The sequence below is a fragment of the Mesocricetus auratus genome, unplaced genomic scaffold (genome assembly GCF_017639785.1).
Source record: "Mesocricetus auratus isolate SY011 unplaced genomic scaffold, BCM_Maur_2.0 Super-Scaffold_4256, whole genome shotgun sequence".
In the NCBI taxonomy this organism is placed as follows: Eukaryota; Metazoa; Chordata; class Mammalia; order Rodentia; family Cricetidae; genus Mesocricetus; species Mesocricetus auratus.
Genome location: NW_024429182.1, coordinates 106457726 through 106476096, shown reverse-complemented (window position 1 = coordinate 106476096; position 18371 = coordinate 106457726). Strand labels below are relative to the sequence as shown.

The 18371-nt window shown below is 37.7% G+C and overlaps 1 protein-coding gene across 14 annotated transcripts in view; it reads left to right on the top strand.

Moving 5' to 3' along the window:
- Nucleotides 1-18371, top strand: part of Dlg2 (discs large MAGUK scaffold protein 2) — a 1919116-nt gene that overhangs the window by 1322768 nt on the left and 577977 nt on the right. For all 14 annotated transcript variants that reach the window (XM_040732003.1, XM_040732001.1, XM_040732000.1 and 11 more), the window contains one exon: nt 1407-1457. In XM_040732003.1, the coding sequence (XP_040587937.1) occupies nt 1407-1457 (51 nt within the window). The remainder of the gene's footprint in view (nt 1-1406; nt 1458-18371) is intronic.

Sequence of the window (18371 nt, the reverse complement as noted above, 5' to 3'; positions counted from 1 at the left end):
TCCTGCTGCCCTTATTCTATCAAATATGGAAAGTGAGAGAGAGAAACAAAAATTCAGACAGAAGCCTACACATACAGGAAGTTTTGAGATTTTTTTTCCTATTTTTACACATGCTCAAGCAAAGCCTTCCTAATGCTGCCAAAGCCTTCTGACATCACAAAGTCCTTTTCTGTGAGTCATTAAAGTGCTGAAGTCCAGAAAATCAAATTTAGTTTAGGTCTGTTTGATAATGCAATAACACAGTAAAATGTAATTCACCAATTAGCTCATGTAATTGAATAATGAAAAACATGCTGCAAAGGAGTCTCTGAGGCAGAATCCACTACCTTTGATGGCTGTATATGTTTACTTATGACAACTGCAGGTACTCCTTCTGTCAATAAAAGTCCCTCCACTTTTCTTATGAAAAAGAATCTACAAATATCTGTGGTTGTGAGTCTATAGAATACTTAATTTCCTTACTTACTGATTCCCTTTTTCTCCTTCATCAGTTCCCTTTGAGTAAGTTCTACCTTGAGCAAAGGTGTTGCCAATACTTGGGAGGTGAGGGAGCAATAGACAGTTTGAGGCTTTCGTCTCAGAAATTTTAATTTGCTAAGAAATCTGTGTTAGATAAAAAATAAGAATTCAATGTTTGTTAGATCATTTTATAGCATTTCTTCAGAATTCTCTAAGCAAATCTGTTGAATCATAAGTGCCTACTATATTCAACATTCCTCTTTCTAAATTCAGATCAATTCAAGGATTGTTTAGATGGTTGAAACAGTTTCTAATGAGGAATTTCAAAATGTGTCCTACTTTATTCATTTATTACTTCTGAACTCTCTGGGCATGCTTTCATGGTCCAGGGCTTCCCAATAAGCAAAATAGAAAGTAACTGGAATGTATTGTCTGAACTTGAATCAGTAAAGAAATGGAATTTCTTAGATGACTTGGTCATTCTTAATGTAGTTTTGCTCTTCAAAAGAAAGAAGCAGAGAAGCAAGACGAGAAGGAGGAGGAAGAGGGGAGTATGTGGGAGGGGGTCACATATAGTGTGCTACCATCTTAAAGGTCACACTTTAGATTTTATCCATGAGATCTAAGCAGATATTAGCAAGCAATTTCCTTTGTAATTACATCATAACCCTTAGATGATTTGTTGTTTATAAACTTATAATGCATATTTTGTTTTGTCCCCTCATATAAAATACAAGTAACAACATTCTAAGGAATAGAATCATTATTAATTATTTTTGTTGTGCCTCATTTCCTTTGAGGAAAAATGTAATCCAAACACAACATGAAGGAAATATTCTCTAATGACAGGTGTGTGCCACCACGACTGGAGTTCCCCAACAGTTTTTAAATACAGAATCTCGTCTTCACAATGCATTAGTAATTCTCTCCCTTTTTTGTCGTTATAGGTCAATGGAACAGAAATTGAATATGAATTTGAAGAAATTACACTGGAGAGGGTAAGAAAGGATTTAAAATTTTTAAGTATGCAGTCTACCTTCCAGGTCCTAATTTCTTGTATTATGAAGTTGCAAAATTGTATTTCTTAACACAAAACTACCTACAAGATTTACAGAATATTAGTGAAATCTTGTGGCAGAGAGCATTGAGATAGAAGACTGAGTAACCATAATGTTCAGTTTGTACATCGTGTTGCCAGGGTTGGGCAAATGAATGACAAAGGCAGAAATCGCCTAGGAGCTTGCACAGTTCTTCATTCTGGATGTTTTGTTATCAATGCTTTGACTGTATGTTTCTAAGACATGTTATAAGATGTTCTCAGTTGTGTGATATTGATGTTGCAATCTGACCTACAGCTGCCACACATCTTCTATTGCAACAACAAAGGAGTGATAAACGTAAAACTTATCACCAAAGGCAGACACAGCAAGGAACCCTGTAGGGCTCTGAAAATATGCTAGAAGGACCTTGGCACTGACTTCTGACAAATAAAGGAGACTGGGCCACACATCCTAGTGTATTTGAGTATTTTACAAAACAGCAAAAGAAATGTCAAAGACAATCTAGAAAAAGCAATGTCAGGAAGCATTAATGGGATATTCATCATATCAAAAAGTGAGTGTATATAAAACTGCTTGCTTATCCTCACTAGGAAATGAAGATAGAACATGAACAGTTTAGTATCTAATTGTAAACATTTCAGAAGAGTCTTAATATACAGCGACAATGAATAGTCCTGAAAATTAGTTAATTTGGAAACAGGGATCAAAAACCTTGAAAATTAGCATAGTGTTAGAGGCATAATTACATTTTAAATATTTGACAAATTTCATAGACTTCTCATATTTTTACTGTTTATAACATACAAGGATCAAAAGTATGTTTACAACTTCATTATATATGCATATAATATTAATCTTATTAAATTTAAATACAAGGAAATGTTAAACTATATTCGATACCATTTTAGAATACTATGTAATTTCAAGAATACAATGCATATCTCAATGTTTTATTAATTTTAAATTAATTTAAAGTAGTTTTAAAATATAGTCAAACATGAATTAAATTGATTTGAACAAAAATCACCACATTTCCAAAAGTTTTAGCAAATATAGTAAGTTTTAAAATGTTCTTTTCTTTGAATAAAGAGAGGAAAAATGAAAAGGACATCATGAGGAAGCAGGAGATGCCCACGGTCTGGTTGAGTCTTCTCACCAGCTTAGAATCAAGGACTCGAGCATAATTAGTACTATTGGCTGTGAGGGTTGTTGACAGACATTAGCAAACAACTTCCTTTGTAATTATAGAATCACCGTTAGATGATTTATTGTTTATAAACGCAAAATACACATTTTGTAAGGTCCCTTTAAACAAAAAGCAAATCACACTAAGGGATGGAATCATTGTTGATGATTTTTACAGTGTCTCCTTTTACTTTGGCAAAAAGCACAAATGTAAAAGAAATGTTCAGGAATGGCAGGTTGTGGTGGCAATATGGTTAGTGAGGTGCAGTACAAAATGTAAATCGTTACCCTATTAAATGCATAGCCTATGCAATTAAACTGGTCTCACTGTTTGCTTGATTCTTCTCCCTTCCCTGAGTAGGCCTTTTTTATATAGGTATTTTATATGAAACTATCAATGCACCAGATTTAAAGCCTGAATGTGTATGGCTAAGATGCCTAAGACATCTTCTAGGCATCTCAAACAAGGCTATTAACTTTTGTTTGCTGTGGAGCTCTCCTATCTCCCTGCATCCCTGTGACCCAAGGTTTTATCTTATTAATTGGATCAGTGTCAGGTACACCTTGGGAACTATCCTGTGATCCCATATTTACTTATTAGCAGCTCTAGAGAATAATAGCTCAAGAAATCACCAAAATCCTTTAAATGGCTTGTAAGCGTAGTGACATGTGACTCTTCATTTGAGAAGCTCACACCCCTACTTGTGTGTGTCATTTTTTCAGTTAATATCAATCCATCTATTAATTCCTGTACTTACAAATCTATGAAAAATGAAATTATGTTATTGAATTCCATCCACCCTGTATAATATATTAAAATAAACACAGCAAATATACATACATATATAATATACATATATGAATACATATGTGAAACCTGAAGATATATACATGAATCTGTAAAAAGTATTAGCATCTTATTAAGGATTTGAGGTAGATTTTAGTGTTTTCTTTTTGCATTTCTTCTAAACATTTTTAATGATTTTATAATATAAAATAGTAAATTATATAAATTTTTGTGAAATGAAAACATAATTAGTACCCTGTGAACTATCATTCAAGTATGAATTAATACTATAGACCTTTATCCTTTTATATTTCCTCTTTAATTTCTTGCTATTCACTTTCATGAGTGAACAGATTTCTCGTTTTAGTCTAATTTTTATTGAGAGAGAGTAGTCTTAAAGAAATTTACATAGGAAGTTAAGTGCTTGCCAGATGGTGTCTTTAAAACATCCATTATGGACTTTGATAAAATTTTAATAGCATTCTAAATAGAGAAAGTGATATTAGGGGAAATTAACTCAAATGAGAGAGAAAGAAGAAAAACTACACACATTTGTAAATCACTACCCTCTGCTCCAAGGCTGGCAATGTCATTAGTGAAGTACAGTACAAGATAAAATTTTGCAGCCCGTCTAAACTCAGAGCCTATGCAACTAAGCAGGACTCACTATGTGCTTTATTCTTCTGCCTTCCCCTACTCCGTGTACACACATCTTTAAGAGAGCATTGTTTGTTCGTTAAGTGTTTACTAAATGTGAGTACTAGACATTGTCTGTATTTCATATGTTGCGTGGTAGTTGAGGAGTAAATGGTAAATATGGGGAAGAACAGACTGTTACAGATATCTGGCACAGAAGAGAGTAGTTCTGTGACACATTACACTTTAGCTGGCTCATGAGCAATGAGAGGAAAGTAAGCATACAACAGGAAGCCAAAAGAGAAAGCCTCTCAGACAGGAGAAGCATACAATTTTTCAAAGGCCTCTGATAAATTCCATGCTCAAGTCATTTAGGATAAGTGTAGTTTCTCAAGCTGTGAAGCAAGAATTAGAAAACCAGGTGAGAGAGAACAGGCAGCAAACATGAGTGCCTTGGATAACACAGCAAGTTAGCTAATGTAGGCATGAAGGCAAATGAAAACCTTTGAAAAGTTTATGTCATCAGAGCAGCATAGTTCTTCCTGTGGTGTACAAGCATTGTTTTAGCTCTAGTGCTGGATCTTCATGTCATAGGACAGAGGAGAATGCAGGTGTGCCACTCAAGTTAAAAGTAATGGATACATTTAGTCAATTATGAAGGAAGAGTAGATACATTAAAATGTTTTAGAAGTTAAACAATTGATCTCTATTACATTTTTGGATTGGAGAGAGGAGTCAAAGATGCCTACAGTATAATTGGACAAATTTTTGTTACAAACACTTAGTCAGGGGAACCTGTTATCTCTCAAGCCTTACTGCCACCTGGGATTACCTGTTAATTGAGTAGATTCCATGCCTCTGAGTGATTTGTCAGTGTTCTGTGTATGAGGCTAACAGACTAACAGACTATGGATTCTTGGTATGAGTTGCACCGTAAGAAGCTAGTTCACTTGTGTGGAATATAGATTCACCATGCCCGAGAAACCTTGACTAGCATGCATGACTGTGATTGAACAAAGATGAGAAATACGTGTCTGGGACCTATAAATCCTCTATGTTCTTCCGGACAAGGTAGAGATATTCCTGTGCAAGAGGCAAGATAATCAAAGATTGGAGCCATTTCTTAAAGCATAAATCTATGATTTTTTTGGTTGTTATTTTACCCATAAATAGATTGATAAGGCAAAGATAAGTGACTAATTTATTCGGTCTCAAAAATTCTAAGAGATGAAGCATGCTTGGATACAGAGTGAATCATGTGGGAATTTTGAAGGTAGTACTTGTGAAATAACGGGTTACCCATGAAAGTTGCCCAGTTGCCTGTCTAGCTTCTTTCAGGTGTCAAATTAATTAGAAAATAATGGAATGTCTGATTCACTTAGGCCACATTGTTTGATCCCACATTATTGATCATTGTGAAATTTCCTAAACTCAGATAGAAATAAGTATCTAATACTTAAAGTAATATGGATAATTGGGTTTTTGAGCACCTTTTTTTCTAGGACTCTTCAGCTCTTTTTTGTTAATAGTAACAAAAATGAAAATCAAAATTCAAATAGATGGTTGATAGTTTTCTATATTGTATTATATAGTCAAGCATAGCAAAACCTCATTCAAATTTAGTTAAATAATTTGGGGTAATAGATTATTCAACTGTATGTCCAATTATGGTGTATCTTTTAAGTATGCTTTAAACAGCATATATGTTTATATATATGTATATGTATATATGCAGTTATTATACAAATATATACCACTCAAATATAAATGTTTATTTAGATACATATGAAAGAAAAGTGAATTTTGTTATTCATTTTGGAGGAAGATTTCACAAGATTTAAGGATTAAAGGCCAGTCTCTAAAAGCAGTGTGAGGAAGGACAGCCTCCAATTCCTTATAAGTCCAAGTACAGTCACTTTTTGTGTGACCTCAGGCAAATTAATCAACAAATTAAGTCCTGATGTTTCTTCATTGTGGATGGTTTACTGATATCTATGATTATATGTATATGTTACCAAAGAGTTTCTAAAGCACCCAGGATGCTATTATCTGTTTTTATAAGGTACACAGGCACACACACACACACACACACACACACACACACACACACACACACACACAGTTTTCTAGGCTATGTATGTTTGCAATATGCCACTGCTGACATAACTTCAGACATAAAGCACAGCCAGGTCAAATCACAAATTCTTTCACTTTCCTCCTTCCCTACCCCTATCCCTCCCTCCTCTCTGTTGTGTCTATTTGTGTTTACAACTATATTGTAGTAAATGATAACTTTCTTTCTTGTACTATAAAACATGTATGTCCAATCATCAACACAATCAATGTTAGCTTCATGAATACAATTGAAGACAGAGTTTGCATCCTTAATAATAGACTAATCTAGTATTGTCTACATCTCTTTTCTCTATAATAAATAACAGCCTGTAGTTCCAGGCTGGATAAACAGTTATTCCCTCATTTTCACTCTGCAGTAGCTTGAGACTGTAATGGACTATGATATTTGTTTCAAATCCTGACGTGGAACCCAATAGAAACCCCTTAGATCACTGCACTGTGCTCACCTAAGGTAGTTTGTAAGTAATTATTGATAGTTCTTACTGTAATCCCTGGAGATCCATTATAAAAAATGTGAACCCATTCATGTTCCCTGTTCTTTCTGAGAGAGATGGGATCATTACATCCACATTGCTGCCACCATTAAGCCCCACTGTCCACAGCTCTTGTTGGAGACCACCCACCTACTTGATTTTTCAGCCTCAAAAACTGTAAGTTAAATAGGCCTTTCTAGATCTAAGTTAGTTGTCTCAGGCATTTTATTGTAGTGACACAAAGTCTGGCAGAATCTTCAGTTTTCTAAATGATAGTCATACCTCTTACTACTGAGGAGAGATGGCAAAGCAAGTTTTTGCAGTAGAAGATTCTTGACAGGCTATAGGCAACTTAACGCATTCTCCGTTAAAGCAACCTGTTACTATTTTCCTTCTCCCAATAATAGAAGCAATTTTCAAAATGGCATGGAAAAAGAATGGCTAGTGACAGGTATTTAGTTCTCTGTTATCTAAAACCTCTGATTTGAGAGTCAACCGAATTTTGTTTGTATAAAGTCATTCACAGTATTAACCATAGGACTCAGTTGCCAAGGGGAAAATGTTAGAAATAAAGTTTTAATCTAACTTTTCTTTTGATGTAAGTGTCCAAATCTCAGGACCCAGATATGTCTAGGAAACATACCTCAAAGGGCATATTTAAATGAATCAGCACAAAGTGCTTTAAGCAAAAACTCAGCTGATGACTTCAAGCATTTGCATGGTTTTCTAGCAGGTTCTAGCTGAGTTATCCTGGTTTTCCAGCCTTAAAATTCCATTACCAGAATATTAAATATTAAATAGCAGTGTTTGTCAGTTCATTGGCCTGAGCCCTGACACTCACACCTCATCTATACTGACCAGCAGTGTGTGTGTGTGTGTGTGTGTGTGTGTGTGTGTGTATGTATGTGTGTGTGTGTGTGTGCATGTGTTGTGACATCTTTATTTCTTTTGGTTCTTTCTTGACTTTCACCAATTTATCCAGTGCCTGCACAATGATATTTCCAAAAAAAAAGTAAAAAAAACATCTTTGAGGAAAAATATGTTTATATTTGGAAAGTTACCTTACTCTGTATGCTGTTGATGTAACAGAATACCATAGACTGAGAACTGTATGAAGAAACAAAGTTTATTTGGTTTGTTCTGGGGTCTGGAAAATCCAGGATAACAGAGTTAGTGTCTTCCAAGAGACTAAGGGCTTTTCTTCTTCTTCTTCTTCTTCTTCTTCTTCTTCTTCTTCTTCTTCTTCTTCTTCTTCTTCTTCTTCTTATTATTATTATTATTATTATTATTATTATTATTATTATTATTATTTAGGTTAGAAACAATCTTGTTTTGCATGTTAATCCCAGCTCCCTCTCCCTCCCCTCCTACCCTGCCTGCCCCACCAGGTCCCCCAGTACCCCCACCCAATCTCCACTCCGATCACCAATGAGGGTAAGGCCCTCCATGGGGGATCTCCAGTAACTGTCATTTCATCCAGGGCAGGGTGTAGACCCTCTCCCAAGAAAGCCTCCCATATTGTGGCATGGGCACTCAAAGTCTATTTGTACACCAGGGGAAATAGTACCCAAGGCCCCATAGATTACCTAGGCCTCCTCACTGACACCCACCTTCAAGGGGTCTGGGTCAGTCCCATGCTTTCCACACAGCCATCAATCTGGAGTCCAAGAGCTCCCCCTTGTTCAGGTCAACTATTTCTGTGGGTTAAACCAGCCCACTCTTAACTCCTTTGCCCGTGAGTTCTCTCTTTCTGACACTGTATTCTAGTTCAGTTCAGTGTTTATGGGTATCTGCCTCTGCTTTTGTCAGTCCTAGACTCCCTGGCATAAGGGTTGCTTCTTAATATGGCAGATGGGTAAGTGAGCATGCCCTATATTTACTCCTTAAGTAACTACTCCACTCCTGGGATATTGGAATCTACTCATGAGGACAATGCCCTAAAAGGCCACAGCCTAAAAGCCTCAACTTGCAATGCCAGAACAATTCCAGTTAAATTTCAACATGAGTTTTAGAGATGTTATGAGAACCATAGCAAAAGACCCATAGAAACGATGGGTCTTCATATGATCAAAATGGGTCTTGTAATCAGAGGAGATCTACCTGTCTCAATAAACTATAGATGATTTGGGAGATTGGACTGTGTGTGCTCTGGGCATTCAGGACTATGACAGAAGTACTGAAGCTGGAGAATCTTAGAAACAGAAAAGTCCCAGGGAGTTGATTGAAAAGATGCCCTGCTTTCACACCTGGATCACTAAACTTTAGTTCTTGAGAAATGATGAAAGCTCAGAATTTAGTGGATTAAATGAAACAAAGCCTAACTGACATGGCTATATTTTCCTCTAGCTCAACTGTCAATCTAGCAGATAGACTACCATATTTAGTACCTGCCACAATTACCAGGCTAGTAGAAATACAACCTGCATTTCTTAGTACTTTCCTTCCTAATTATTCTGACATATCCACGATTTTATAATGTTATTCAGCGACTAAAAAATCTGCATATTGTTTTGCTATTTCTCCTCATGGAAAATTGCTGACATCCAACCCCTTTCTCTGAGTTGACCCTATAATCTTGCCATAGAGTACTTCAATCCTTTCCCTCAAACAGACATCTGTTGTTTGCCTGCTTGTTGATCTCTTCTCATCATGTTCTTAACTATGCTTAGAGTCTGCTATTGACATCTACCTTCCCCATGTGACTTACTTGCTTCCCTTGACACTAAGGAGTGAGTCTTTGTTGTTATGCTGCTAACACGTCAGTATGCTCCTGGACTCTTATCTTGGGGGAGGGGCTACACAGTCTCTTCCAGTATCATCAGGAGGAAGTTCATAGTTCTTAGAATTCTGAGACAGAAACCTATCTCCTTCCCGGAAACAATATAGCTTCTATTTAGGAGAGCAGCTGGAAGCCATTTTCTAACTGGAGAGGCTCCCTGCTTCCAAAGGTATCCAACATTTTTAGAGGACAGAGTAAATAAATGGAAGAGAACACAGCCTTGGTTACATCTTGTGACCATGAACAGACCAACCCTGAAAGTTCTGCTTGAGTTTTTGTTACAGAAAATAATCAATACCCATTAATGTGTTTTTGCTGTTTGAATTGAATCTTGTGTTATCTTTCAGGAAAACAAATTTTAAATTATGTAGGTGATTACAAAACCCCAAGGAATTTGTTTAGGACCTTAACTTTTTAGATATGCCCCAAAATATTCACCTCTGAAAATTGTCTTATTTTCTACCTCATTTCATTTTATGAGAGTCTCTCCCCACACTTCCCACAACTCATTTGGTAAACCACGATGTCCTCCTTCAGAGAGCATTTGGGACTTTGCCCGAAGCCTCATCCTCTCTCCTTTTCTGCAGATCTTTTAAATTTTACTAAAGGGCTGGTATTCTATTACTGAGTTGTTAGTGCTGCCTCTTCCTACTCCATCTGCACAATGAACACCTGCTTGATTGGAAAGTAAAGGGGGGGCACAAGAAGAAAACGTTATAGGATCTGGATATAGTGCCCTTTCATATAGAGATGTGTAGTAGAAAACCACAAAAGCTGTTTTAAATATTGGAGAGACTGTTAGAATTCATAGATTTAACAGTTTATAGTTTATCATTTACTTTGATGAGCTTGATACCTTTAATCTTTTAAATTATCCATTTGAGAAAATGAATGCATGCAAGTATTTTAAAGTTATTCATAGACACCAGAATTTCTATGTCAAATCATCTGATTCTGAAATTTAAATGTTTGGCCTACAGAAATTCTACTTAAAGAATGCACACAAGGTGATGACAAAGACAAGGATGTCTTCCATTTCAGATCATCAATCAGTTTTGTTGATCTTAAAATTGTGGTGTTATATTATTATTCATGATTTATTAAAGCTTACCTCAGGGTTCAGAATGCAAAACTAGCCACAAGCCATAGAGCCAGGCAGTGGTGATACACACCTTTAATCCCAGCAGCCTTACTAGCAAGCCATAGAACCAGGCTGTGGTGGCATACAATTGTTGTCTCTGGGGATTCATAGAGTTAGCCTGATCACCCTTTCAATTCTGAGGTAGAATTAAATACTAGTGGCCAGCTGCTTTGTTTATTTCACAATCAGCTTGAACCTCAATATATGTCACTGGGTTCTTATTATTTGAGTTACACAGGGTCCCTTTAAAAGGTAATGTAGTGAACATGCACAGGATGCTCTTAGTGGCTGCAGCTGAAGGCTGAGAACATATCCTCTCAGAACCCCAAGGACAGGCCAGTACACATGCCTACATATTAGCATTCCTCTCTTTTTTATTTATTATAAAAAGGTTAGGGGTTAGAAAGGGTAGGAGATGAGGCAGGTATGAGGAGCCTTGTTCTCAAGACTACTTCCTGCTGACCTAAGGGGCATTGTTCATCTTTGGAAGACCTGGGAAATCTGGGGTGCTGAACACATCCTGGAGTAGGTGGCTGTTTCACTTCACCGTCCAGCCTCTATGGAACTGTCAGGCACTACCTGGACCTGGCAAAAGACTGTTCAAGGGGGATCCAAGTTGACTCCCTAGGGCTGACCTTTTCCTATCACCACAGCATTATCTAGACATGTTTGAGAATCCTGCACCTTCAGCTCTGTGGCCAACAGCCAGTAGTCCTGCAACAATAACTGATTAGGAATAGTCAGTGGGTCTCGAAAAAAAAAGCAAGAAGATATAGATGATGACACAGCTCCCATGAGTGAGGCAGAGAAGTAAGGCCCAAGGGTCTGCAATTTCTAGCATCCAAGGAATTCAGAGAAGGTCGATTTCGAGACAGCACAGGCTACTCAGTAATTCATCAAACAGAGAACAAGGGCCAAGTACTCTGAGCCCAAGAGAGACACAATTGCCGGGTACCAGGACTTTGAGTCAGCCAGGAAGTGAAGAGAAGACTGTGCTGGAGAAATGAAGCCTTACATCCAGGGGAATGGTGAGAGGCAGGAAGTCCTGCCAGAGACTGCATTGCCAATATTAAATGGAAGGCAAAGTCGCCAATGAACAATAAAGCAGATCTGTTCCAGGTGGAAGACAGCAGATGTATTGAGGGTGGAGCAGGTAGGTAGGGGTCCAATGTGAAGTGATTACCTTTCAGTGTGCTCTTCCACTAATCAAACATAATATTTGCAACGGAGTTAAAGTAAGAGGTTTATTCGGGGAGGGGGATAACAGAAGAGTGAAAGGGTGAAAGGGTAAGTAATACTACTTTCCATATATCAGGATCGCTGGCAGAATGTTGCAAAGGTCCCACAAAATATCAAAACATAAAGTGCCTGTTAGCAGATTTTTGGTAGGCTTGTTCCCCATGAGTGAGGCAGAATGATATCCAATGGCTTTTTATCAAGCAATGATCTCGAGTAAGGCATAAGCCACCTAGTGATTCATCAATCAAGGGGTGGGGGCCAAAGGGAATCAAGGGCTCAAGAAATAAGACAGGCACAGGCCACCCAATGAGTCATCATGCAAAGGGCAGAGGCCAAGGGCTCTAAGCCCAAAAGAGCTGTGGTTGCCTGGTACCAGATCTTAATGAGACCAAAAGGCAAAACACCAAGCTCAAGAGATGAGTCCTCACTTGTGGGAAATAGCCAGAGTTGGGGAATGGAGAGTGGCTCGCCAATCATGCTGGTTTCAGATAGAGAGACCCAGCATTGCAGAGAAGCGAGGATTTTGTATGTGTACTGGGTTCCAGCATCCCAGCATGCCTCAAACAGCCTGGAGGCACAGGCAGGAGGAAATACCAGGAGAGCCTTTCCTAGTCAGGGAACCAATGTTGTAATTTACAAAACGTTGCAAAGAGAAGGCAAGTCAAGCAACAGGACTCACATGAGAGGTTTATTGGGAGAGGAGAGAAAAGGGGCAGAAAAGTGAGCAGAGATGTGATCAGAGAGCAATCTCTGGGGATAAGAGTGGTGGAAGAGCAAGAGAGAGAGAGGGGGAGAAAGAGGGAGAGACAGAAAGAGACAGAGAGAGACAGAGATAGAGAGAAAGACAGAGACAGAGACAGAGAGACAGAGAGAGATGGGAGGTGGGCAGGGTCCTTTTAAAAGGGAAAGTAGTGAATGTGAACTGAAGGTGCTCTTGGTGGCTGTGACTGAAGGCATATCCTGTCAGAATCCCAAGGGCAGGCCAGGAGAGATGCCTGACTACTAACAATAACGATCATACTGACTATGACTTTTGTTTTGCTATGTTTGTATTTATAAATCATAATCTGGAATTGAAGTTTCTCACCAGAAGTGACACCCAATCCTTTATTTGCCTCACATTGGCTAAATTAAGTCACTTTTAAATATAGATCCACAACTGAACAGCAAAAAACCAGTTGGACACTGCTAAAACAACCAACACAAAAGTCAAGTGCCTAAGTCCCAGAGTGATAGCAAGGATCCAGTACTGTCCTTTGCTTATAGTCACTGAACTGTCACTAGGAAACTAAGGTTTCCAGAGGTTAATAATTTGTTCATGGTCATAAGAGAATGGCAGAAGTCCCTTTTCTTTAGATAAAGAAAAAGTTCTTTTTCTTTGAACTTTGTTAAAACACGGCCAATACTCTCAAGATCTTATATTGTAATGAGTAAAAGTCTAAAGTATGTAAATATTCAACTACAGTAATTAAAGTATTAATAAAGTCAGTGTAGTCAATAGGCTTATGCCACTCTCTATGTGGTCAGTGTTTAACTGGGTCTTTTGAGGGAATGCCTACAACTGCTGATATGACATTTGCTACCATAGCCCCTAGCCACTTTGACTTTACCTGAACTAAAGGGATACTGAAAGATTAAATTTTCAAGCTTCTCAGAGCTGAAAGAGTTCTTGTTTTAATCTTTTAATGCTTATAATTTTTATTTTGTTGTTTTATTACTAGAAGGACCCTACTAATCTATTAATGGGAGGTACAAGACAAAAACAGTTTTTTCCTCCCAAAACGAATGTGTATGCACATTTAACATATACACATGCATGAATATATGTATGAGCCCACATTCATACATAAACAACTTTATATTTACTATGTGATATCCTTATGCACATATCCTACATGCAAATATATTTATGTCATTTGTCTCTAATTATGTGTGCAGATAGAAGTTTCATCAGTAGATGGATACATATATCTATGGGATACACAGAAGAAATGTTCTTTGTAAGCTGGAGCCAATGCTCAATGCCTCTTTTCTATGGTTGGTAATGGTAGCAGCTGTAAGAACAAGGGTGCACTAGTGATCATTTATAAGGCTTGGACCTTGTCTAGTTGATACTGTTAACTTCCCACAGTCAAGAATCACCTGAAAAAGTCTCAGTTGAGTAATGTATTCATCATGTTGATCTATGGGCATGTCTATGAGGAATTGTCATGATTGTTTATTGGCATGTATATTCAGTTACTTTTCTGTTGCTGTGACAAAATATCATGATCAAAAGCAACTAATGGAAGAAAGGCTTTATGTTGGACTGTAGTTCCAAAAGGGTAAGGACAGTAAGCTCAACAGGGTAGGAAGGCATGGTGGCAAGTAGAAGGAATGCCAGAAGGATCAGGAAGTAGAGATATCACATCTTCAACTTAGGCATAACTAATGGAAGAAAGGCTTTATGTTGGACTGTAGTTCCAAAAGGGTAAGGACAGTAAGCTCAACAGGGTGGGAAGGCATGGTGGCAAGTAGAAGGAATGCCAGAAGGATCAGGAAGTAGAGACATCACATCTTCAACTTAGGCACAAAGCAGAGAAGGGAAGCTGGAATTGGAGCTAGGCTGTGAAATCACAGAGCCTTGCTCCCTCCCCATGGCATGCTCCTGCTAGGCTCTACTTCCTCATGACCTCCTTGTATTTGGTTGTTATTTCTAGGCAGCTTTCCTTAAATTAGCCCATCTACCTTTTGTCTCTGGACTTTTACCTTTTTCTATTTCTGTATATCTTTACTTTTTACATCATGTCTGGTTTGTGGCTAGGTGGCTGACTCCTCGTGTCCTCCCCCTTCTTCTCTTGCTCCTCCGTCCTCTTTCCTTCCCAGGTTTCTCCTCCTATTTCTTCTTTCTGCCTCCCAAGCCTGCCTGCCCTTTCTCCTGACTGGCTATTTGCCATGCAACTCTTTACTAGACCAATCAGATGTGTTAGACAGGTAAAGTAACACAGCTTCATGGAGGTAAACAACATAATGCGACATAAAAGAATGCAACGCATCTTTGCATCATTAAAACAAATGTTCCACAGCATAAACAAATGTAACACATCTTACAGTATTATTCCTCAACACCTCCCCAATCAGTGCCACCAACTGGAGGCCAAGTATTCAAATATCTGAGTCTAGAGAGATATTGTCACTCAAATCACCACAACATGGGCTACACTAATCGCTGTGCAGATTGTCTTGCATTGAATAAGAAAGCCAGCTAAGTATGAACATGGTGAGTTATCCATCAAGCTGTGTTCCTCCGTGCTTTCTGCTTTGAGCTCCTTCTTGAGTTCATTTCCTGAATCCCTCAGGAATGGACTGTAGCCTGACATCTGGAAAAAACCCTTTTCTCTCCTATGTTTCTTATGATTATGTCATTCATCTAGCAACAGACTGAAACTAGAAAATATCTCCTACTCCAATTATTTACAATTGTTATCTCATATCTTAATAATAACCCTGCTATGTAAGCTTAGGGTCACTGTTTTTCAAAGCACACAAACTATAGGAGAAAGAAATCATTTATCCATGATCAGCAGGCATGAGGGATGCCAAAAATGTTTTAGGGATAAAACGCTTATTTTCCAGCCAACCACGATAATACACATTTAGATTGCCTCCAAGGTTTTACCACATTCATCAGCAGGAAAATTAAGCCAAATTATATATCACCCTCAATTAGTATTCAAGAAGCAGTTGCAAGACAATGCCAAATATAGACAGAGATGTGCTTTTTCTGTTTAACGGTATTTCTTAATGCTTGTGAATTATGCCATGCCTCTCCCTGAACTGACCATCTGCTTAAACTGTGCTTAGAGGTCAGTAAAGACCTGGAGAAAATAACAAAAAAAGATACTGTTTTTGTATGTTTAGCATCTTTCTAATGCATGAAAACTAATAGAGTTTGTTTCATTTCAATTATGTGTTAAAAAGTTCCTGAAAAAAAATATATCCTTTTCCTGAAACAAAATAGGTGAGATTGCTGGGTTTGTTAGCAAGAATGTGGCAAACACAGTCATTTCAATTAGTTTATATAATATCTACATTTTTGCTATATCTCATATTTTAATATTACTTCATTATTTTCACATTCTTTTCTGATACTTCATCTTCAAAATGTCCTGTGAAATAAGAAAACTAAACATGATGCTCCTCATTTTGCAAAAGAGCAGAACACTTAATGTCTTCATGGATTCTTCAGGGTTGCTGCATGCATAATAAAGACCAAACCCAAAACCTCCAACCCTAATCCTTTTCCAGGATCTCTAGCCATGTTTTGGCTTTCCTTTAATACTGAAAGCTTCCAAATCATCAGCCTTCCCCAGTAAAACCCTCCACACATACCAAAGGTGATTTCTCATTGGAACTAACTGAAATCAGAGGCAGGCATTCTCTCATAACAAATTACATTTGTAAATCTTGCCAATGATTTGTACCTGCCCATTGAAAAGCAAACTGTTATAAATGTTAAAGTCCATGGGATATTTTTACTTACAATGCTTTTCTTCTGCTTTTCCCAGAAAGACCCTTTTAGGTTTTAAACATCTCTGAAAGACTTTCCTCATATTGACTTGATTTTTCTTTTTTGTATTATCTACCAAGCATGTTACTTTTTTTTCTCCAGGAAAGCAAAGTATTTTGTGGGTAGCCTTTGTAATCAGAAGTATGAAGTCAAATTATAGCCTTAGCATGTAACAGGTTTGTGAATGTGACCAGGTTGCTCTCTGTCCCTCAGTGGTCATATCTGTTGAAGTGGGATGATGCTAGCACCTTACTCAGGGGCACTGGTAAGGACCAGGTAAGTTGATGAGTATGAAATTTAGCACATTCAAACAATACCTGAACCTGGTGAGTATTATAAAAGAGTTCAATAATGTTGTCTTGAACATAAGTCTACTTTTCTTCCTCTGAAGACCTTGACAAACCAATGTCAACTTCCTTTTTGACTTGTATTTAACCCCCCTTCACTGTTCCCCACATAGTTTCCTTCCTTTGGCAATGTTTATAAGTATTATTCTTCTTACTAATATTTCCTTGTCTCTCGTTTAGCTGAAAAGGTATTGCTCAGTGATCAAGAATTTGCCTAACCTGTATGAGGCTCCTGGTTTGATCCCAAGCATCAAAAAATAACTCATTGTATAGACCTGTATTAAATTTCTACTGTGATACCTGGAATTGTTGGTTTGTTGATCACCTTCTCAGAGACAACTTTACACAATGAATTAGTGACTGAGATAGACTTCCCTTGCAGAGAATAAGCATCAGAATAGATTCTACTGTGTGAAAAACATCATCACCCAAACAGGACCTATCCCACAATGTTGCATGAAAAATAAAATAAACAGAGACAGACATCGGGGGTTCAAGCTTCAAGCTGAAGATCAGATGAGCAAAACAGTTAGCCATTAGCTCTTACCTCTACCTCAGCTCAAAACAAAGAGTTGATCCTCAAATTGCTCATGCATCTCAGACTCACTCAGACTTCTATGCTCTCAGCAATGTGGCTAGAGACTAAATCTCTACATGAGACCCTTTGTTTTTTATACCTTCCTAGCGCTAGGATTAAAGGTGTGTGATTCCAAGTGCTGAGATCATTTTGTGTGAACTGTTTTTCTTTAGTACTGGATCAATTTCAAGTAGCCAGTGTGGCCTTGAACTAACAGAGATTCATCTATTTCTTAATCCTGAGTCCTGGGATGAAAGATATATACCCCTACTGCCTATCTTCTGTATCCAACTACTGTGGCTGCTTTGCTATTTTGATCTCCAGTGGCTTTAATAAATCATAAACAATATATTATCACACCACAGTGCCAAACAAGGCTTGCCATGTTCCTAATCTACAAAACTACTCCATGGCAAATACCTAGAAAAAAGAGACTATCTTTTCTTACTTTTTGTTGCAGTGAAATAAAAATGCAGGAATCTTCATAGCGTATTGCTAAAATGAAACATGATCCAAAACATGTTTCTCTGATTCTACTTTCGATGATAAAATACAGTCTGTTATTACAGAATTAATACTACAGCTTCAAGACTAAATTCATTGTGGGGTCCATAGCCACTTTCTCTTCAAGTATCATACTTAGGGACTGGCTGTCTTCAGTTTAGAATGTTTAGATACAAATTATACTACATACATTTCAGTGTAGTCTGTCACATCTGGCAGTGCCTCAAATGTTCTGAGGTGAGCTCATCAGCTTTGCCAACACCATCAGCTGCAGTTGGATTGCAGCACACTGCTCTGCCAGGAAAACCTAGGAAATGCTGACTTGGCTACTAAATAAAAAGAGAAGTTTTCCAAATATATAGGAAAATGTAGTTATCACTTGGTCGATGCAGGATATTGGTTCTAGAAAAACATACAGGTACTAAGATTTAAGTACAGTTTTTATGCTATAGAAGCATTGCAACAATATGATACTATCTCAAAAATCAAAAATACAGA